General features: G+C 39.8%; 1 protein-coding gene across 9 annotated transcripts in view; it reads right to left on the minus strand.

The window, feature by feature from the left end:
* limch1 (LIM and calponin homology domains 1) overlaps positions 1-23,985 on the minus strand; it is a 261,489-nt gene that overhangs the window by 148,326 nt on the left and 89,178 nt on the right. For 8 of the 9 annotated variants that reach the window (XM_008111641.3, XM_062981645.1, XM_062981642.1 and 5 more), the window contains exon 2: positions 10,985-11,055. In XM_008111641.3, the coding sequence (XP_008109848.2) occupies positions 10,985-11,055 (71 nt within the window). Of the gene's footprint in view, positions 1-10,984; positions 11,056-23,985 lie in introns of those variants that run through there. The other variant, XM_062981649.1, reaches the window with a different exon arrangement.

Consider the following 23,985-nt stretch of genomic DNA (forward strand, 5'->3'; position numbering starts at 1 on the left):
TTTATTTTCTTCATCTTAGAAACATTTGTGATTGCTCTGTATAGAGCAACCTTTGGCCCTCAGAGTGTCTTGGACTTACTCCCAGAAGCCCCAGTCTATACCAGGACTGTGGGATCGTTAATCCAAACCAAGTGGAGAGCCAAAAGTTCCCAGTCTTGCTGTAAAAAGACTGGTCTGCAAGGATAATCGGAGAGAGGGGGGAAAGGGAGAGAGACAGCAAGAAACGACTATACATCATCGTGATTTTGAATTGTCCAGAAGTCTTTGACTGTTAATTGCACTTGCTTGTTTTACTATTATTATCAGCTACTTTGGGGGTCAATGAATATTTCAGCATGTTTATATTTCTTGGGTATTTGAACTACACAGATGTCCTTTTGGCATTGCACATTTTGTTTCCCAAAAAATCCCTGATAATATCAGAAAAGAGAGTGTGGCTCAGCTGATCATTGGGATATCTGGGTAGACTTGACCTCTCAGAAATATTAGCATTATTCCTCTCTTATATCATAAATAGGAAGACGTGTATGTGTTGGGAATGGAAGAGCCGTTAAACTTTAATCCCCCTCTTTTATGAGGAAAATTCCCATAAAAATAGCAGAGTAAAGAATTGCAGCAGCGTGAGACTGAGCAGCGTGAGTTTGGAAGGCCTCTGTATATTCAGGAAGGCAAAGGGATGCAAAGTTAGCTTTAAAGTTTAAAAACATTTATTGAGGTAAAAAGAAATCAATTGATGGATAGAAAAGGTTAGGACCTAACTAGCTAATCTATCCTGTTCTAATACACATAGACAGATCAAAATAACAAAGACCTGGATAAGCTACATCTTGACTAATAGAGGACAGAGGTTCATCCTCTCTGGAACAAAGCAGGAAGCTGGAATGGCGACCAGACCTCGTGGCTCTCTTCTTCTCTAGGGCTATAAACATTCCAAAGGACCAAATTGGGGAAGTTACGTCAAAGCCCTAAGAGAGATCACATTTCTAAAGCATCAAAGGGTGGGCTGACCTAAATAGGACGGGAAGCAGGAAACAATGGTGAATCCTATCTGGGCATGCTTTGGAAATGGGGAAAGGATTCCCTCAATCTAACTCTATCATCTATCTGACTACATTTAGACTTGAGTAGTCCAGGATGAATCCCAACAGTATGGATAATGCCTTTCCACCTGGAGCTCCATTATTTCTATGCTTCCCTTCTTCTCACATAAACTCAGCTTGTCATTCATTCTAAGGTCCTACTAGACCAGACAACACAAAAACCCAGCAAACATTTACAACAGAAAATGAAAAGGTAGATAGGACCATAAGAAAACTACCAAAATCCATATTAGGCCAACTTAGATACAAAACATGTGCTGGTTTCTGAGATCACGCGCACGCACACACACACACACACACACATTAATCAGAGAAGATGTTACAAAAGGGGTCCAACTTATTATTGAAGATAGCAAGTCTGTATGGTCATAGTTTTAAAACAGCATCTGGAAAGAAGGTTTCTTCAATTCTGTATCTTTCTTACACATGCCTCAATAATTTGTATTGCTGGTACAGTTTAGTTCATAGCTTCATCCATACATTGTTCTACAAAGGCTCAGGCAACCACAGAACAACTATAGGCTATACTAAAAGGTTATCACATAGCAACTTGTTTCATACCGTAGCAAAAAGCATATAGCAACACTAGGCTATTCAGCAGGGCTGGCATAATTCATAGTTTCTACCCCAGCTCTGCCTCTTGTTAGACAGTTATATCAATAATGTTATTTACAGAAATCAGCAGGGTAATTTTAAACATATTTAAAATTATGAAGAGGGAGGTAAAATCATATGTTTAAATAAGATCTGACTTAGTAGTGTCTACTACTATGTTTTAAGGGTTGTAGGAAACACCTACATTAAATGCTTGATTTCTGGATTTTTAAAAAAGTCTGGAATCACCTGGGAAAACCCGAACATTAAATGAAATATTCTTTCTCAAGAGAGAAATTTCATTATTTGTTGTTTTGTACCCTTAAGTAATTTCTGACTTATGGCAACCCTGAAGTGAATCTTATTACAAGGTTTTCTGGGGATAAGAATGTGTGTCTCACGCAAGGTCACCCAGTGGAATTTAATAGCCAGGTAAAGAATTAAACTCTGGTTTCTAGAGTTGTAGTCCAACACGTAAACCACTACATCATACTAGTTTTCCAAAGGAAGAGATATAAACATTGCCATGACTTAATTCATTGGCTAAAACAACCAAAACACAGGCTTATGCATGTTGCATGAGCTCATCACACTCACCTAAATTATGGTCCTATGATTCTTTCACTTTCTCTTGATGATGGTTGCTATGATACCAAGTGGGTGGGACCTAAAGGGGGCAGGGCCTATCCTTCTAACTGGCAGCCAGGGAGAGAACAGCTCTTCCTCATCCCCCCTCCCCTCACCACTTTCTAATTGGAGGTCTATGTGTCCCTTTGTGTGAGAGGAGTCCCCACGGGGAGATGGTGGCGGGGTATAAATTAAGTTATTATTATTATTATTATTATTATTATTATTATTATTATTATTATTATTATTATTATTATTATACCATTCAGGCTGAAAAGGGATGGGGGAAAGGGAAAAATAGATATAGGCCAATCCGTTTTTTGGGGAGGGGGGTTAGTGAAGGACATACCTTGGATGTGTTGGTGTATAGTGGCCAAATTTGGTGGCATTTGGTCCAGTGGTTTTGTTGTTAACTCAGTCCTGCAAGTGGACAGTACATTTTTATCTATATAGATTAGTTAGTGTACAGTACACACATTGTCCATGGATAAGTCAATCTACGTTTTTAGGTTGAATTTTCGACTAAAATTTCTATACTAATACATAAGTATGTATGGTACTTAGGAAACAAATAAGCAGAATGATGGTTGAAAATTTTTAACTTGGTTTCTCAGCTTCTACAATGGTTAGCGACTTACTTTTCAATGGAAGACAGGGGTCTGAGGGGGCAATTTCCCTCTCCCACCTGCCCATAATGGAAAGTGGAAACAAGTGCCATTAAATATAGTCATTATTTCTCTTAAGTAACATTCATAAGATTGCAGTCTTAGGCCTGAATGCACAGAACTGCACAGTAAAGGTCACTTTGGGACGGTGCTAGCTGAAAAGTGGCCCAGTATGCCACATGGCAAGCAACTTTAGAAATTAAAGGGAATTTCAACAACGGTTTACAAAATGGCATGGGAAGCCACACATTCCAATAAGCATACCCTTGTCCGTGCCCAGAGTAGTTCTTTGGATCCCAGCCTTATTAGGAAAAGCTATTTTCTCCTCTGGTTCTCCTCTCCAGCTATATTTTCCCAAGTTTGTGAAGGTTGTTCTGGCGGCAACTTTGCATAGCTTTGACTTGATGCAAAGGCTTCACGTTGCTTTACTCATGGACTCCATGCCAAGCTATAAGATTCATTTCTCATTATATTTTGAACAATAAAACTTTGCAGGTTATAGCTTTGGCCTGATACAAAACTGTTTCCAATGTCCCGGCCTGAACTTGGATCTCTGTCCTTAATGAGACTCAACGTCTCCCTCTAAGCTAGATACAAGCCAAATCCATGAAGCTGATAATGGCTTGGCATTAGAATATACAGCACTGTAAAGCTCAGGAAATTGCTGGTCTTTTGTCACTTTGTGGCTTGGGTCACTCATATTCATCATATGAAGAAAAGAAAATACACGATGTGGGTGTGTAAGAACAAAGTATTTATGCACTAGCAAGCAAAGTTAAGTATCTGACAAAAACAAGTACCTTCCTTGTTAGGAATTGTATGATTATTTTGCAGAGTTATTATTACTCTTATGCAGCAACAAATTAACCAGTTGCATGCCAGATATACTTAACCACAAATACATGTAACTGTCCGGAACAGAGAGTACTCCAAAGTCAGCAGCTGATATTATAGCCAAATCATTGGTAATACAAATTTTGACCTGATCCTGAAATCAGGGGCCTTTGACACCACCCAGTTGTGGCACTATAACTCCATCTGATTGCGATTTCTTATGGCATCCTAGGGTTTGCAATATAAGGAGCGATATATAGAATTATCTTCCAGGAAGCTCAACTGAGCTCTATTGTCTCACTAAACTCCAGATCCCAAGGTTTAATAAGCTGCAGATATGGCAGTCAAAGTGGAACAACTGTATCGTAATTCTGTAGTGTGCATTTTAACTGCTCCTGTATATAACTGTAAAGGAAATGGCTACTGAGAGAGAAATATATGTACATAACTGCCTCTTTGTGTATTTGGAACATCAAAGACAAAATAATAATGTATGTAGGAAACTTAAGCAGTTATTCACAGTAGTTATTCATTGCTGTTGTCGAGTCACGATGATACCCTTCCCCAAAAGATTTATAGTTTGCTGAGGCCTCCATAATAAATATATTATTTTTAAAATCTTTTCCAAACTTTCGCTAGTCCGAAGTATTGGAGATGAGAAGCAGACCGGCGCCAGCTTACTCCCCCCCCCCCCCCAAATAAAATACTTTATTATTTCTAACACTTTAATAAATTGTATGTGCTTTCCTCAACCTACTGTGTAACTTGTATCTTTCAGTGTATTGTATCTATTTCTTATATAAAATGTATAAACTTCTTTATGAAATGTAACAGGATGTACCCCAGAAACAAGTCACCTTTCCGTAACACCGCTGAGGTAATTCTGTCAAAACAAGAAGGTTGGGCAAATCCCTCTGGCTGTTTCCCAAGCCAGGTAATCATCAAAGCCCATTGTTTATATATGCAGATAGGTAGTTTCCCGCGTCAGTCCTGATAAACCCAGGATTGTTTGTCTAGTTAAATGGCCCACTTGAGGTTGAGAGATTGCTGACTGAGTAAACAGAGGATCAGAGTATGTACATTTGTTAAACCTCTTTATTGACAGCCCAGCTGTTGATTGCCCAAGATCATCACCTTTTGTTTTAGAAGTCTTGCACCTTTGTCTGTGGAAGCTCCTAACTTTGTCAAACAAGGAACTGGACAGCCGAGCTAATCAAGAGCTCATTGTCATTTATTTAACATTGTTTTTGTGAATGATGCCTCCTCCCAGTGGGCGTCCCACTAGCTGATTGATTCACTGCGAAAGGAAATCCCAACAGGGAAGCAAGAAACATCAGCGGAACTCCTGACCAATCAGAGCGCCGGTTCCAGATCAGCCCTTCTTTCAACCAGTCAGGGGAGGGAGCTAGAGTCTTGAATAGTTGTCAAACTGTATAAGAAGTTGTGCTTTCCCTGTATGTTTATGCTTGTACATTTTGAAGCTTCCACTTGTACTTGCATCCCTTTTGGCCGATCTGAATAAACCTCTATGACTTGTCTTCAGCGTGGTGAGTGTTTCTCTATCCTGGTCCATTTGGTTTAGCATATGCTCGCTGGGCACAGATCCTTTTTTCCGAAGTCCTAGCTCATCCATTTCAATACTGCTGAGCCTCATTTCTTCTCCACAATGCAGTAACTTGTAAGGTCAATTTCACAAACCTCAATGTTATATTTCCCTTTATAATAGATATTTAAAGTATTTAGGTTTTTTAAGTAGAGTGGTTTTTTAGTGGGGTCATTCCCCAGGACTCCAAAGTTATTCTCTTTCATCTAGCCTAGCAGAAAACACAGTACACAGGCCCATGTTGGGCCTTCTAAGGAGAATTTGGAGACCGACCCACAACTTGGTATTCTCATTATGGCCTGTTGCCATTTTGAGAGGGACTACAAGTAAAAACAGAAATATGAGCTATAGGGTGATGAGTAGTTGGTGGCATATTCAATTGTGTCCTTATACTCAGGGCCCTTGTACACATGCAGTAAAACCTGGAAGTAACTGGGATAAGAGTGTGTGTGGCTACATGACGTTTAGGGGAAGTGCAGACAGAACCAGATTAACAGCTGAAAAGTACGTGTTTAAAAAGTGAACTTAAAACCCAATTCCGCCCCAAAAATATGCACCTTCACATGACTATATATCACTAGAGTCATGCAAAACACATGAATTCCTTCTCAGCCCCTTGTGTGGAGTTCTCCATGTTTTAAAAACCCAAAATAGCTGATCGGGCTGTCAAAAAATGGAGCCATGGACACACAGGTGGCTAAACAGAAGCAGAATTAGAAAGCAATTAGTACTCTCTGCAACCATTCATTTCTTTCTTATTATATTAAACAGAGATTGAATTAACATTTGAGTGAAGAGAGACATAAGAAATCTGATTGTGTGCATCTGATTGTAGTCCAGAGAATCTCAGAGAGATTTTTTAAAGAAACTTCTGCCGGATGTCCCCCGTCCCCCCTCCATACACTACAAAGGAAAGTGTGAGGACAGCAGGGGACCATTTCCTGGGACTGACAGATCTGTGTGTAGACTTGCTGTCAGATCCCAGAATTTTTTGGCCCCATTTTAAAAAAAACAATTTTGACACTGTTTGGAAGAGCCCTCAGAAAACTTTCTCTGTGGTTTAGGGCAATTTCTTTTGGCCAAATGTTAAAAAAACAGAGGGTTAGGGAATTTGCGCGACTTTGTCCAACATTCATGATATACAGCAATATATCTTTTTAATGAGACCCCTTCTACACTGCCATGTAATCTAGATTATCAAAGCAGATAATTCACATTATCTGCTTTGGATTATATAAATCTATAGTGGCATATAGTCCAGTTCAAAGCAGATAATCCTGATTTTATATGGAAGTGTAGAAGGGGTCTGAATCTTTCTTGAGCAGAAGAAGACAGAAGAATTGTTTTCAAAGATCACACTAAACTTTAAGTTATCTTTTCTGCCTGTTTCAATTCAAACTGTCTCGATGCTTTAAAAGTCCTCTTAAAGGATTGTTTTGATTGCTTATTACACATTTTTTAAATAGACCACTTCACACTAATAGTGAGCTGCTCCTTTAAAACTAACTCTGACAATTACAAACAGCTGTTCAAACATTTGCCAGTAGGCCCAGTCAAGCTCCTTGAAACAGGCAGGCAAAACTGAGAAAACAGTTTGGACAGATTTCACAATACTGGGCAAGATCCTGCTGCAATGATCAGCCTGAAATAATTTGCTTGCTCGGTACCAGTCTTCATTCAGTACAGTTCACTTTAGTCCAGGTGCCTAAGGCCTGATGCTAAAATCATTCTGCAGCTGCTACAAGCTACCAGTATTAGATAGATAGTGTGTCGTTCTTGCTCTGACAGCAATCTATACTAAAATCATGGTTTCCAGGCTAATATAGTACCATCCTTGGTTAAGATTAAAAGTTGAAAAAGTACTTTTTAAAAACTTCCAGAATCCTTAGCAGTTTTGGTCCAAAAGAATTTTCTAGGATTATCTTAGGCAAGGAATCCTCAGAGGTGCATTTTCCAGTTTCCTCTTCTGATATATAGCTCACAGTACCTGGGATTCATTGGGAGCCTCCCATTCAGGTATAAGACAAGGATCCCTTATCCAAAAACCTTGGGACCAAAAGTGTTTGGAGCCACATTGTCCTCATCACCCCTTTCCCATCTCACGGGGGAAGTATCACTGCCCAGCTTCTCCACACGTGGTTTTCCCCATTCTACCTTATGAGAACACAGGCAATCTTCCGTGTTCTCCTTGCTTCCAGCCCAGTTTATGAATGGAGCCCTGCTGGAAGTATCCACGCATCATTTGATGAGATCCAGGGCAGCTCCATCCAGAAACTGTGCTGGAAACGTCCTGCAACATGTCTGTTTGTCCGTGTGATGAAATTGTTGATTAACTTCCCAAACCAGATGGGACCTGTTACCTCTAGTTTCTGGGCTATCGTTAACTCTTTTTTTCAAATCCTGAAGTCTTCTTAATTTCGAATTCTTTTCCCACTAAAAGCTTTGGAATTGTCACCAAACGGCCCTCATCTTTCTTCTATATCTAATTTAAATTCTGGCTTCTGACAGTGTCTGTCAGAACTACAATTGTTAATAATAATAATAACAATAATAATAATAATAATAATAATAAATCATCCACCTCTCTCTGGGGCTCAAGGCGGGATACAACATCATTAAGACAAGAAAGAAATAAAACACTATTAAAAGTCATACAACAAGATACATAGAGTTAAAATACAAGTTAAAACCAACTGATAAATGCAAATTAAAATTCACAAAATTGACCAGGTGGGCCTGCTGGAAGAGCTGGGTTTTCAGTTGTGTCTTAATGTTAAGGATTCAGTATAATAATAATAATAATAATAATTTTATTTTTATACCCCGCCACCATCTCCCCAGAGGGACTCGGGGCGGCTTACAGATATAAAAATATACTGTTTACTGTTTAATCATCATCAACCATCACAACCACCACCATTGCCATACCAATATTAAGCCTTTGGAATAGACAGCTCACCTGTGAAACAGATCAAAATAACTACTTCCCCAAAGCTTTGAAGTAATCATATATCTGAAGCTCCTAAATCCAAAGCAAGCAATATATATATGTATTACAGAGTGGACCTCCGCAATAAAGGAAACATGGAGCTGCCAACAAAAATCCTCTTTGTGTAATGATCTTCCCCTTTCTAATTTAACATTCATTTAATGTTATGATTTCATGACATAATACACTTCCCCAATCCCACCTGATAGAGCCAGTACTCTCCAGCATAAACAGAGAAGTACACTATGTATTACTATACAAATAACTACACCAGAATCCAGAGATTTTTAGACAGTAATTTCCAATACAGGCATTCCTCAAATTACATATGCCTGACTTACTAATGACTCATAGTTAAGAATGGGAGTGAGATGACAGGAGACAACTACTTATTGTTTTATTTTATTTTTTTGTATTGTTGCTTGTTGTAAGGTGTCCCGAGTTCCTTTGGGGAGAGGGGGCAGGGTATAAATAAATTATTATTATTATTATTATTATTATTATTATTATTATTATTATTATTATTATTATTATCTAAAAGGCCACGTGATTCTGAATTCTCTTCTAAACCATTAGCTCCCAAAGTTCATCCCCCAGATCTCATTGGATTGCAAACTTCTAGAATATCTAGTCAGCATAAAATGCCCCAAGGTTAGTCCAACAACATCTGGAAATCCAAGTTTGTGAGCCATTGCAGTGGGAGACAGCTTGACATGAAGGCATTACTTTGTAGCAGATCTACCCATGCGGGCCTCACTTAGAGGAACAGTGTTGAAAATGGGTAAGGGGAGTCAATTCCACCACCACAAGTTCTCCACAAAGAAAGAGCTTTGTCTATTTTTGAAAAGAAGGAAAGGGGAAAAGAAAATCTTGGCAAAATTGCTGTACAGGGAGAAAAATGGGAAGAATTGGGGCAACTGTGATCTTTTCTACAGAAACACTAACACAAGAAAAACTAACTGCAATGCAATGGGAATTACCTCTCCTCTCTGGCACAAAAGGACAGCTCCTGTTAAAATTTCTGTATGCAGTAAAAGTCAATCCAAATTACTGTGCCAGAAGCTATGAAATCATTCCTCAAAAAACAAAAGAGGCTCAAGCTGAAGCACAGCTGTGTTAGCAATGGAAACTAGTAATGTCAGGAGAGACAAAAGCATTTTTAAAAAACATCCAAAATGAACAGCCTCTCAAAACAGTTTTCACGCTTGCAGATCTAGGCACTCTTACATTGAGCCATCACTGTATTAACTGTACCATACACACTATTTTCCCAGTTGCCATTTTCAAGTACTTTTAAAAGACACATATAAAATGTTACTTCCAGCTACCATTTATGATCAAATTACAGCCAAAAGAATAGCGTGAATGGGATTCTGGTGGTGGGGGAAAGCAAACCTTTAAATTTGTGCATGTTTTCAGACAGTTTGGCATGGTTCTTATAGGAAATATCTGTCAAAACTCACATAATTTTAAATATGGTTTTCTCTTTTCTCCAATACCTTAGGGCTCATCCACACAGGCCCATATCCCAGAACCTGTCTGGGATTTTACCAGAGGCATCCAAATGACACCTCTGGTAAAAATGAATTAATTTAGAATAACTTATTTGGAATTACAGTAATTAGATACCCCATAAGATCCAGGCTCTCCTAAAAGTCCCCTAGGGGAGATGGATGCAGGGTACAAAAATAAAGTTGTTGTTGTTGTTGTTGTTGTTGTTGTTGTTGTTGAGTAAAGCAGCTAGGGTCTTGGCATTGTGGGTGGGAAACATTTCTGTGCTCAAATCAGCACATGATGTCAAAATATAGTGGTTTTCTACAAAAATATTGCATTTCGTGGTACTGAATTTTTCACAAAAGAAGTAATGACATCTTGAGGGGGAATAAACTGGAGTGCTTCACATGGTGGATGAGTAAATATGCAAATATTCTTTACATTCTGATTGAGAACTAAACCAGTTTCTACCCATGTTGGTTATTGTCTCTGAATTTTATGTTACAGTACAGGAGAACTCTAGAAACTGATCCAGAGAATGTTCTGGACACTGAAAGCAAAACATCTGGGTATACGACATCTGATCAATCTGGATATACTACAAAAGATTCCTGATCCCTGCTAGCAAGAAGGGAACACTGCATATTAAATAACACTGGATACAACTTAAGAGCCTCCCCTGTGAACTATATAAAGGAAATACTACATAAGGAATGGAAGGTTTTCCACCAGATGTGCATACGTACTTCGAAAACACAACATGAATGTCCAATTACTAAATATGCAAAACATCTTGATAAAGAGCCTAAGTTGTTTGCTTTGTCTAAAACTATTTAGGTTTGAGGTGTTCCACACAAGAGGTTGTCCTGAGATTAGTTGATTCCAAGCAGCAGGTGTGTACAACAGCATCTGGGAAACCAACTTTTCTTCCTAGCAAAGGGGACATATAGATAACTGGTGAAACATTTCCATGGCCACCATCAACAAGCCAAATCCTCCATATATTTGATCCCCAAAGCTACAGCAGATTTCTCAAACTGAACTAAAAAGTAGTAAGTCAATTTGTGACATTACTTACTCACACAGCAGAACACCATTTTCCAGCCCCAACCGGAAATCTTTATCACCGAATGTTCTTCCTGTTACTTGCTGAAAAAGAAGGGAAGAGAAATTAGTCCCAATCTAGTTATGTTTTGTTTTGACTTTTATGTCTTAACAAAAATCCTTATAATACCCATACTGGCTGAGGATGATATAGGAAAATACATCTGGAGTGTACCATGCTATTGTATGGTAAGATATCCCAGTCCAGCATCTGTGTAAATGCTGAGGAAACAGAATTGGCCCTCCCCAACCAAAGCCTGCAGATATACGAGTATTTTCAGCCTCTGACCTAATAGCCAACTAGTGTTTATGGGAAATTAAAGGCGGTCTTCTCAAACAGGCTTTGATGAACTTTAATGGACTTTGGAGGCTCAGAAATTTAAAAGGAGAGGTACGTTTTTAAGCCACAGACCTCTCCTTAGGTGGTCAAATTAAATCAAAATAGATCAAATTAAAGTAGAAGAAGAGTCTCTGGATCCATTTGTGTCTGCTACCCCCCACAATTCCAAAGATTCCTATTGCCAACAGGCAGGTGTGCCCAAACCTATTCTCCTTCCACTGCTAGTGAAAGAAGCAGCAAAACATCCTCTTCTCATGATGGGAACCAAAGTGGCTCCTGTATAAATTCTCGGTTTGACACTGCTGCATTGGCTAGCAGGGTATCAGAGAATGAAAGACTAGCAGCAAACCTCAAGAACATTCTTGTAATGATGGCCAACCTTATATGCCCAGCACAAAGTTAGCCATCATAACAAGAGAATGGAAAGAAGGGAGGAAAATAACTTTTTCTCTTCTCCACCGTGTCACCACTGCATCCATCATCAAAGTTGGCTGAAGGGACAGAATATATTTGTGGAGTGACATAAGTTCCTCAGATACAAAGATATATAACTGAATACCAAAGTCAGAATCATCCATGCCAGTGGTTCTCAACCTGTGGCTCCCCAGGTGTTTTGGCCTACAACTCCCAGAAATCTCAACCAGTTTACCAGCTGTTATGATTTCTGAGAGTTGAAGGCCAAAACATCTGGATACCCACAGGTTGAGAACCACTGGTTCATGCCATAGTAATTTTGATCCCTACATATGGTTGTTTTTCTTTCTTTCTTTTCATGTCAGGAGCGACTTGAGAAACTGCAAGTCGCTTCTGGTGTGAGAGAATTGGCTATCTAAAAGGACATTGCCCAGGGGATACCCAGATGTTTGATGTTTTACCATTTATTTATTTATTCATTCATTCATTCATTCATTTGCAGTATTTCTGTCTCACCCCAAGGGAGTTTCAAGAGTGGTTTACAGCTTGCCACAATTCGATGCCACATTGAAGCAAAAACGTAACAGTTTACAGTGTTCCCTCACTACTTTGTGGTTCACTTTTTGTGGATTCGCTGTTTCGCGGTTTTTCAATAAACTCTAAAAGACTATTATAAATCATAAAAATTACAATTTACAGCCTAAGGAAGGGAGGAAGAAGAAGTTGAAGGAAGAGAAAAAGAGCCCAAGTGGCAACAGGAGGAGAAGGAGGTGATTTATCAACACACAATTGGTTGATAAAGACTTTAAATAGTGTATAATCACTACTAAAATAATGTATAAATATTAAAATAAATACAGCGTCCCTACTTCACGGATTTTCACTTATTACGGGTGGTCTTGGAACCTAACCCCAGTGATAAGTGAAGGAACACTGTATAAATACATTAAACACATAGTCCATAATTAGAGTCCATGAGCCATTCCAGTTACAGTCACATTAATTCCCAGCTGTCTATTGCATTGTAGCTAGTCTCTGAACACCTGGTTCCAAAGCCAGGATTTTATTTGTTTTCTGAATGCCAGGAGGGAGGAGGCTGATCTCACATCACTAGGACAGGAGTTCCACAGTCAAGGGGCCACCACTGAGAAGGCCCTGCCTCTCGTCCCCACCAGCCGCACCTGCAAAGCAGGTGGAAATGAGAGCAGGGTTTCCCCAATTTATAGGGGGCATTACACTAAGGGGCCTTCCACACAGCATATAACCAATATCAAGGCAGATAATCCACTATATCTATTTTGAACTGGATTATCTGAGTCCACACTATCATATGATCCAGTTCAATGTGGATTTTATACAACGGAATGTAAGGGGCCTAAGAAAACAGTAGAAAAAGGAGAAGACCATACTACACATGGGCAGACTCAATCACACGAGTCATAGGTGCTAATAATTGTAATTGAATTAGAAGTACGGCTGTTAATAACGGGGTGGCTTGGAGGTCTTTCCGTTAGCAAAACAAGGTGCAGCATGAGGAGGAAGTTGAATCCTTCGTCCCTCTGTTTTCAACTGGATTTTTTTTCAGGCTTCTGTAATAACTGTTTTCCCCAAGTGGTCAAGCCAAATACAGCTTCAGAGAGCTTGCTGTATATTTAAATCAATTGTATACTCTATTTAAATAGCTAAAAATGTTTTTGAATAACTAGTGATTAGCGTACAGCACAAACCCCAGAAGAACTGGATCTACATTGTCTCTCCCCCAATATATTCATATGTACACATATACACATGCGTATATACACACACAAGCACATGCATGTTGGTGTGGGAGTGTAGGGAATAGAATACAGGCAGTCCCTGAGTTATAAACATTCGACTGACAAATGACTCATAGTTAAGAACAGGGGTGAGACAACAGGAAATGAGAGAAATCTACCCCTAAGAAGGGAAGTTCACTCCTGAAAGAGATTTATTATTATGAGGAACCTACAGAACCTATCATGTTCGTAACTTGAGGACGGACTGTATACACTCCTCTGTAAATTGGTGATTGCTGCAAAAAATGACTGTTGCATGACCACTAAACAATGCCATATTACACAATTGTTTTCAGCATGCATCAGTTCATATTACTGAGGCTTGACATGATCCATTGCATTAAGCTAACAAGCCCCAGGTGTCAGAACAGCTTACAGTTAAAAGAAGGGGAGCAAAAGGTTACAAATAATGAAACAGATGCTGTCCCCAGGTGAATTTTTTCCTATCCCACAAAATTTCAGAAGCCAGCTGATGGGGCAATGCCAAAACTTAATGAGAGCTTGGCTTGCTCCTTGATGCAATTATTTGGTTTTTATGTGAGATGGATAGCGAGCAAGGAAGGGTTTTTATTTCCAGCAACGTATTAGGGGCGCATTATGTGAAACGCAGCCATAAAGAGATCATTTATCTTTAAAAGGATGCCGGGATTATGGTTGATAAAGCATCCATTTATCTATTTATTTGCGCTAAATAGTTTTCATACTGCTGTGCTTAGAGAAAAATCGTCCAAACATGTGCATGTGGGCCTCAAGCAAAGACTCTTTTCATCAAGAATGCTAGAGCAAACAAAAATAGCTGCAGAGATTATCCTAAAGACGTGGAGGCTGAAATCCACAGGCCTCTTGCTCAGGTTTAATCCTAGAGTATTCCTGGGAAGAATGTAACTTCCAAGTTATACGTTCAGTAACTGTACTCTTTCCTTCAATTGGACTACTCTGGAGGAAGTGCCTTGTGGACACCAGTGTAAATAGCCTCAAGCATTTGGTAGTTTTTACCACAATATCAGAAGAGTTAGCATGAAGTAAATCATCTGACCAGAACCAAAATTAGTAAGTATTGTAGATGAAATATGCTATTATTTCAGATCATCTAGGGGCACTTCCTGACAGGCTCCAAAATGCATCTCAGTTAAAAGAAAATCAATTTAGGAGAAAACAGGTAAACCCTGCTTTGTCCCAAATTAATTTAATACCCCATTAGACTTGGGCATTCCTGAAAAGTCCAGGTCTAATGGGATATTGTGCCTGTGGGGACTTACTACCTGGGGGTCAGTCCCCATAATTATCTCACGTCTTCGAGCTTCTAAAAGCCCAGAAAAGTGAGATGGCGCCCACCACTTCCCTGAGAACCCCCAAAACAGTTCTAAAAAGTTGTAAAATTTTTTACCAAATTTACCATGTCCTCCTGACATGATGTGCCAGGAGACGGGGGAACAGGGATGAGGAAAATCACTCCTCCCCCAATCTCTTGGGGCATAATTTCTGTGCACCAGGTGAACTCCAGGATCGCCGTAATGTCGGCCCGATGAGTTTGGGTTTTTTTGGGGGCCCCCACCCCAGGAAAGTCTAGGTTTTTAGGGAGGGAGTGTGGACTTAAACTCACTCTGAAGCGGGTTTTTTAAACCTGCTTTGGCACGGGTTTAAGCCATGTCTGTATGTGAATTAGGAAACCTTCTCTTGGCCTTCATAGCTAAGTAGGGAGCTTTCAGACAGCACCAAAACCCACATTTTAAAAATGGGATTAAAAACTCCGGGACCTGGTAGCCGGTCCATACTCAGTTCTAGGAAATGTTCCCCTGCTGTCCTCACAATCTTCTTTTGAAGCAGATCGAGATAGAAGGTGGACAGGAGACATCCAGCAGAATTTTATTTTTAAAAATTCACCCCATTATGCACTGGACCCTATATGCACATGTGTGAATATCTTAATATAAATATAAGCAGATTTGGATGTGTGCATATGAGGTCTGGGGAGCGGAGTTAGCGCCCGCTGTTAGGTCCAGCTTCTGCCAACCTAGCAATTCGAAAACATGCAAAATGGGAGTAGATCAATAGGTACCGCTCTGGTGGGAAGATCACATGACCTTGGAGATGTCTACGGAAAACACCGGCTCTTCGGCTTAGAAATGGAGATGAGCACAACCCCAGAGTCGGACACAACTGGACTCAACGTCAGGGGAAACCTTTACCTTTACCTATATGAGGTCCAGTGCATAATGGAGGTATTTTTTTAAAAAAAAAACATCAGAACTTTCTCTTCTCCCAATTGTTAAGTCAACCTCTGATTAAAAGTAGAAAATGTAAAAGAGTTTTAGAGAGTTCAAAATGTTTTCCATTTGTGCTCCCCTTGCATCACCTATGTGTTCTTTTGACAGACCAATCAGCTATTTCAGGCTTTTAAAAAGTGTACGCGCTCTGGAGCAGTCTACACAAGGGGGAGGGGAAGGAATGCATATGTTTTGCATGACTGCAGGATTATACCGTCATGCAACGATGTGTATTTTTCAACTGGAATCAGGTTATAAGAGGACTTTTTAAACACACGCTTTTCACCTCTTAACCTGATCCCTCCCACATTTTGACTAAACATCGTTTAGCCATCCCCTCCTTTTTGATCTGGTTACTTCTGGTTTTTACAGCATGTGTAGAGGGGCCCCTAGAAAGTGAGAATTTGGAACAAAGAAACCCATGTTTGGTACATAAATTATTACCACAAACACTATATATATGCCCTTTCATTGAATCCATGTCGGGCTCTTCCAGATTAGTGAAAGAAAGAGAGTTTTCTCTATTGTGGTTCAACCTTTAAAATAAAGCATATTTTACTTGCTTTGTCTTATGATATTTGATTCCCAGGCAGAAGAGGTAAACAAATCTAGGAAAATAAGCTACTGCTCTGGATTTGAATCCCATATCCTCACTTCTGAGTAAAGACTGAAACAGAAGAGTCTGCTCCTTGCTGTGCCTTTAACTTAGCAAGCACTTTAGCTCTCAGAGCAACTTCACTCTGCATAATTAAGATAGGTAGGTAGAAAGAACGAAATAATTGCCTTCTTTTGGAAGGGGGAAATGTAACCATCCTTGTTTATAATGTCTAAACTGGAGCCTGGGTGTCTCTTTCTCCACCACTTGCCAGGTTAAGATAGGAAGGCACCATGTAGATCTCAACAGGGTGGAGGGTAGAGCTGAACAAATAATTTTTTTAAGTTTCAGAAAAGCAGAGGCAACAGAATAGTTGTTTTTCAAATTCAGTAACTTACAACAGGCAAATGCTATCAGACTGTATTTTATGGTTTAGAGACAGGATAGTGTGTGGGACTGATGGCTGACGCAGCATTTAGACTCCAAGAATCTCAGTATTCTGCTGTTTTCTATATTATGTGTCTGCATGTGTGTTTTATCCTGCTGTATCAAACGTAAGAGCAGTTAACTTTAAAAAAGCTCATAATAAAAAATAATAAAACAGCAGTATGACCAAGATTTAAGTTAAAGCAGTGCTTTAAAATGCAGCAACTAAGAAGACTCAACAAATAATATACATATTTTGGCCTGGTTCTCAAAAAGGCATCAGATTCAATGCCAAGCCAGCCTTCTTGAAAGGAAAAGATCCAAAATCATTATGTCGAAATGGGGGGGGGGGGGGGAGAGAACTTTGCTAGCCCCTCACCCATCCTAAGGTGAGAATGTGGGCAACCCAAAAAAGATCTAATAAGCAAATCAAGAATGTTGCCTTGCTCATGGACTTAAACATTAAAAGCAAGCTTCTTGTCTCCATAACTGCTATTAAATTGTTGAGAAAAGAATTCATCTTGAAATCTTAAAAGCTAAAAAAGTGCAGAAATAAGTTTTCAAGGAATTCTGATTACACTTTAATGTCCGTTCCCTCGTATGACTCACAAAACCTAAATAAATCTGCACAATTTATTCTTGTTACAGAATAGCCATGGAATTTGGGCCTGAGGGAGAGAAAAAGAGGAGAGAAAGAAGGGGAAGGGGAGAGAGGTTTTAGATAAACAACTTATATAGCTATATTTTCAAAACATTTGAATAGAAACTTCCTGTAAAGTTGATGGGTGCTCTTGAGTTATGGGAGCATGAAATACATTACTGTAAATAACTTTAAAGAATGACCCACAATGCACTTTTTGTCATGCATTATAACCGCATCGGGATTCCATATTGATTGAAAATAACACTGGCTAATACACATTTTGATGCTTCAAATGTTAGAACTGTTTCTGGATATATTTGACCTACTGATTTTAAATACAGATGTCATCTACCAGTTGCTTTCTGCTTGCCAATAAAAAATCATGATAGCCATATCTCAGGTTGCTTCCAGACAGCACTTAAGAAACCCACTTAGGCATGCATTTAAGTCCCCCCAAAACCTGTACTTTCCTGGAGGAGTGTCTAGATGCCCTCCTGGTATCTTCCAGGAGGGCACCCAGACACCCCCAAAAAACTCCAAAAGAAGCTCATAATAAAAGAACTCTGAGTCTAATCCACACTGGGTCCATACTGTATCAAAGATCTGGGTATTGCCATGTAATTCAAGACAAAGCAGGGTTTTCCTGTTTTGTATTGAATTAATTTGATTTTACCAGAAGCATTGTTTGGATGCCTCTGATAAAGGCACGTAAGCTCACACGTTCTGGGCCCTGTCTGGATGGGCCCAAAAAACTAGAGTTGATACAGGCTATCCACAAATAACCCCAGGAACAGGCCTAAAAGCCATGACATCAAGACATTTTTGAGTAGAGTTGGGCTGCTTAATCAACACAGGACCTCAAATGGTCAGTGTCTTGAGTGAGATGGAAGCTCCACATACCACTTTATTAGACGGGGCTTGGGAAGCATTCTAGGATGCTTCCCCGCCAGTCCAACGATGAATTGACATGCTGCCCATCTCACGACGTTGTTGGACTTCCAGTGGAGGCCCTGCCAGTAATTGGAGTGGAAACATCATATGATGCTTCCTTCCCTGCATGGGAGCCTCCCCATGTTGTGCTGGCTCCAATGGATCCATCATGGATCCTCGCTGTGAGGGCAATGCTTTCCATGTGTGATGGGGAAGCGTTGCTGCAAGGGAGCGGTATGCAGGGCAACAGATTCGCTCTGCTGCCTTTTTTTTTCTTCGGCGAAGGGGGACACTTTGTCTGGCCTTTGTGACAAAGTCTATAGGAAGCCATGTTAACCTTGGTCAGAATATCTAACTAGCCTAGTGATTCAGAATAGGGAACAATCATGCCTTTGAACTACAGACATTTTCCATAAGCATGGTCACTGGCTAGGCTGGCTGGGAATTCTAGGAGCTGTAGACCAAAAAGGGATTTTTTTGCAAGTTTTGGATTAAATGTGCAACAAGTTTGGATAGTTTCAGGCAGACATCTTTCCCATTCACTGCTATCTGATCCACTTCAACTGGAGATTCCAGGGACTGAACTAGAGACCTTCTGTATGCAAAACATGTGTCCTACAACTGAAATAAGCCCCCTTTCCAAATAAGAATATCTGCATGCCTCTGCACATTCATTTTAAGCAGTACTGACAGTTAACTTCCATGCATCTATTAACCTAGAATGGCTATGAGGACAATCCAACAAAGCTTATTCGTGGTTTGTTTTGTTTCACTGCATCAGTGAAAGAATAGGGCACCTCGTACTTCACAGATCTAAATCTGTGTGGCTAAGCATATAATAGGCAGATCACACTCATCCACAATAGAAAATGACACACTAAGGAAAGAGGGACTGGGTTTGGTATGCCTGGTGCTGAGAAAGAGGTACAAATACTAACTAAGGGACAATGTTAGCAAAAGTGGGGGAAAATTATGTTCATGACAACATAGCATTCGCAGTTTAAGCCCTCAATGCACACAATGCCATATGTTGATGTTTTTCAAACTTTCTCACACTGTCCTCTCAGTTCCTGAATATCTGCCAGGAGTGTGCAAAATGACAGGAGTCTGTTCTGTTTTCGTTCTGTTTTCATTTTGAATTTGGGGTGTGTTTCTCCCCCCCAATTCTGTTTTTGGGAAGTTTCTGGGAGATTAGGAGGGGGGCTGTTTACATTTGTAATTCGGGATCCAGAGTTCCATTTGTGTTTCAGAACAGAACGAAATTCAAAATGAAAACAGAACAAAACAAGAATGAATGGATTTCTGCCATTTCGCACACCCCTAGTATCTGCTACAGATGTCTTGTGCAGTGCAGAAAATTGTGAGACATACTAAGATACAAATACCTTTCTTTTGGGTTAACAGCCAGGCTATTAACTGATATTCCCATCAACCAGGTAAAGTATTAACAGCAAAAGCAACCTTTGTAAACTATAGAAGATGGGGCACATTGGGGCATAAAAAGTAGAGTGATTTATAAAACTAAAAATATACCCTCAAATATTTTGTTTATATTCTGTCCTTTCCCCAAAACTGGGACTCAGCTAGCTTCCAAACTGAAATAAGTACATCTTTTTTTTAAAAAAAAATAGAAAATATCAAGATTTATCAAACTGCCTAAAACACCCATTTAAAACATACAATTTAAATGAAAAAGAGCAGTTTAAAAACAGTACAATTAAAATATAGGACACTCCTAAAACATTTCAGTTTTCAAAACTCTTGAGATGATAATAAAGCATTTGTCTGCCAATTGAAGGGCAGTAAGGAAGAAGGTAGAAAGTTTTCACATCTTTCCAAGACTGGTCTCTAAATATTTATTTTCTTAGCAATGGTGTACAATTCACCAAAAGGGAATCATGAAAGTATTGTGACAGAAGAGCTATGTAATCGGTTTCTAAGAACACTGATGCATACACAGAGGCCAAATGTTTATTCGATTCTTCACAATGAAAGAAATGGAGGCAATTGCATGCATAACTCATATTACCATATGGCCACACTTAACAGCACTTGCGGACAGGAGAATATAAACTGGGCCCTAGAGAAAAGCTGTACAGAATAACAACCTAGTTCTGCCATTCATTTTGCATCCACAGCCATGCTCTGTCTGGAATCTTGTTAACATCATTTTCAGCATATTTTGTTTTCAGCGTTGTACTCATGTGCACAGCAGGTTATCAACATCTTTAGAAAAATAAACCTTAAAGCAATTACCTTCCAGTAGATTTCTCCCTAGGGAGGACAATTTTACAATCAAGGCAATAATTGGGTGTAATTTTTTATCTGGTCCTCCTACGGCACCTATCCGTGGCTAGTGATGTCGTTCTGGAGAAAATGAAATCGCTAATCCATTTCCATGTAACAAGGGATGGAAAGACACACCAATTTATTTCTGGCGCATCCAATCAAGGTTGTTTGCAATGCTGTAATACGGCAATTGCTCTGCTGTTTTTATTTTCTCCTGCTGATTGAGATACAGGGGACGTTTTGTTTGCCGGGCATGGAGAGCAGAGATGGCTGGTTCAAACAATAATCTGCTCTTTTTTTATTGTTAGAACACCTGCTGCCTCTGTCAGTACAGACTCATCCATTATGCGACACATTAGTGGGACGACACCACAAACAGCAATTTTAAAGCCCAGTGTCAATGCAAAGACACACAAAGTGTAATTTCTCACTTTATTTTTAAGGAGGATTTGTGTTTTCATTGATTTCTGTTTATATTGCTGCTCTGTGCTCAGTAGAAAGCTTTTTTTAAAAAAGCGATTTCCAAATAGAACTTTAAAAAAAAAACTTCAGGGACAATTCATAATCTACTGAAATGAATTACTAGGCTTTTCACTATGTTCAGTGTGGCACTGGGATACATTCCAAAATACAGTAGTTCAAATGAATCAGTTTCTCCTAATTTTAAAAACATGTGACTGAGAAGGGCTTGGAAATGCACATTTGCCAGGTTACCTTGGTACCTTGGAGACCCAGTGCTAAACTTAAGCAGTAAAAATGAATCCTTTTGCTAGCAATCTGCACAAACGCTTAACATAAAGGTGTGCAGGAAGATAATAAAGAGAGGGAAAAATTTAGGGGCCAGCTTTAAGAATAAATCCAAGCTGGGTTTATAATGTGTGTTCGGGTCATGGAACTAATTTGATAGGAATTGGCTCCAACATCAAAGGGAACGGAAATCATAGGAAATATATTAAGTGACATCCAGATATAACTAGCACAGAGATCAGAAATATATACTCCACTTCACTAGACACTTAAAAAGAATCTGAGCCCAGCCCCATAGGACGCTAATCTGCATTAAATTTTCATATCCTAATTTATACTTATATGTGCAAGTTGGGGGGGAGGGGGGGGTAGGTTGCCCAGACTTATTTAAATCAGATAGCCAGCCAACTAATTTACCATCCAAATCACGTCAAATAAAATTAATTATTGAATTAATGTATATTATCAACCCCAGTTCATCAGTTGTTTGCCCTTCCTTAGTTCCACAACCTAGCCTGTCCTTCCTGTGCCATGGTCTCCTTACCACCTACAGCCCCACTCCTGTTGCTGAACCAAGTACTAGTCCAATGTCATGGTGTCTTTCAAACAAAAGCCAATAGTTTGGTGCTGCTTGTTGCTGGGGCTGCATATGAAGGGAACTCCCATGCAAAAGGGGACTCCCATGCAGGCAGCATGTGAAGGGGACTCTCATGCCTTTCCTCTTGCTTGTACAGTACCAGTAGCACCTAGCAACTCATGGAGGAAAGGAGGTGACAAGTTGCCACAAGTTGCCGGCAAGTTGATGAGGGAGGGGCTCATTGCCCAGAGCTTTGTGAGTTCCTGGCCAGCAGGGCCTGCCTCCCTTTCCTGCATTGGGTGACACCAACTTTGGTGATGCCATTGTTCCAAACATGAACAAAAGCCACATCATGAGGTCACCCCTGTTATGGTTTGTAAAGACACCATGATGTATGGGTTTACTGGAAAACCACGTGTAAGAAGCTGATTGGCTGAATTTGCAAGGAGCTAGGAATCTGATTGGATATTTTCTCTGTCATGCTGCTGGAGAGCCGGTTTGAGCAGGTTTACCTCAGAAAGAGTGTGTAAACTGACTGAGATACAGTCTGGAAAGAAGATGGCTGCCTGCTCTCTGAGGCCTCTATATTTCTAAGTTAATGAAGCAGATTTATGGATCTTAAAAGGACTATTTATGACTACTGATCTCTGTAAGCAATCAGAGGGACTATTGTAAATACGACTGCTCTGTTTACCTCTCAAAGTTAGTAAAGTTCCTGTGTTATTTGTTCTGGGTGGTGCGTCATTATCCTGCATGGTGACTTTGGGTTCTCAGGCACATATAAGAGCTTCCATTAACATTTACAATCTCCAACAACTCCCACTTAGGACCTCATCACATTGCGGCCCAAAGAGTGGGTAATAGTAGAGGGATTCAGCAGGAAGCGTGGTGAATTCAGCAGGCAGTGGGGGAACCCGGCGCCCGTGATCTGCATCACCCCCTTACCCATCCCACGGGGCGAAGCATTGCCACCCAACTTCCCCTGCACTTTCTACATTGTACTCAATAAGCACACAGGAAGCCTCTCGTATTCTTTGGGCAGCTTCCTAGGACACTTGCCAGCATGCTGGAAGCACGGAGCCCCCCCCCCCCCGGAAGTAGCCCTATGTTGTCTGATGGGCTCTGGCAGACTCCGTCCCCCAAGCATCCTGGAATCATCCTAGGACGTTGAAATTTGGTAATGTGATGAGATCTTTAATCACCTAATCCCATTCAGATCTCACTCCAAAATGTAAGCAATGGCCATTATCTTTATAAATCAAACTTAACATAAAACTTTTCCTGCATAGGTTTGCCTGAAATGTGTGTTATGCCAAGTTTGGTCTGAGCTGACTTGTTCTCCATTTAGTAGTGCACTGTTTTTTTCCCTCCTCCATGTTTGAAGAGAAATTGTAACAGAAACTCACAGGACGATATTCAATGAAAACTTTAGCATTTGCAAGTAAACCTATGTCATATTTTTCAACAAAGATGGCTATCAGAGTGCTTTATTTCTCTGCTAGACCTTGTGAGGGAGGTATGGGACTAGCTGTTGCCCACCTTTTGATTTTGAATACTGATTACTCTAAAAATACACTGCTACTCTCCAACAGAAAATACCCCTTTTTAAAACTAGGAAAAACTCTTCTATAGAAAAATTCCAGGACTCTCCCCCACCATGCTAATTAACATATAGGAAGAATCTCTGGGGCAGAACACATTAATTCAGGCCCCTTCTATGCTGTCAGATTATCAAAGCAAACAATTTACATTATCTGCTTTGAACTGGATTATATGAGTCTACACTATCATATAATCCAGTTCAAAGCAGATAATCTGGATTTTATATGGTAATGTAGAAGAGGCCTCACTGCTCCACAACAGATTTAGCTAAATAGTAATAATATAATAAAAATTTATTTCTAGAACTCCCTCTCTCCCAGAAGGGACT

Source organism: Anolis carolinensis, chromosome 5 (genome assembly GCF_035594765.1).
Source record: "Anolis carolinensis isolate JA03-04 chromosome 5, rAnoCar3.1.pri, whole genome shotgun sequence".
In the NCBI taxonomy this organism is placed as follows: domain Eukaryota; kingdom Metazoa; phylum Chordata; class Lepidosauria; order Squamata; family Dactyloidae; genus Anolis; species Anolis carolinensis.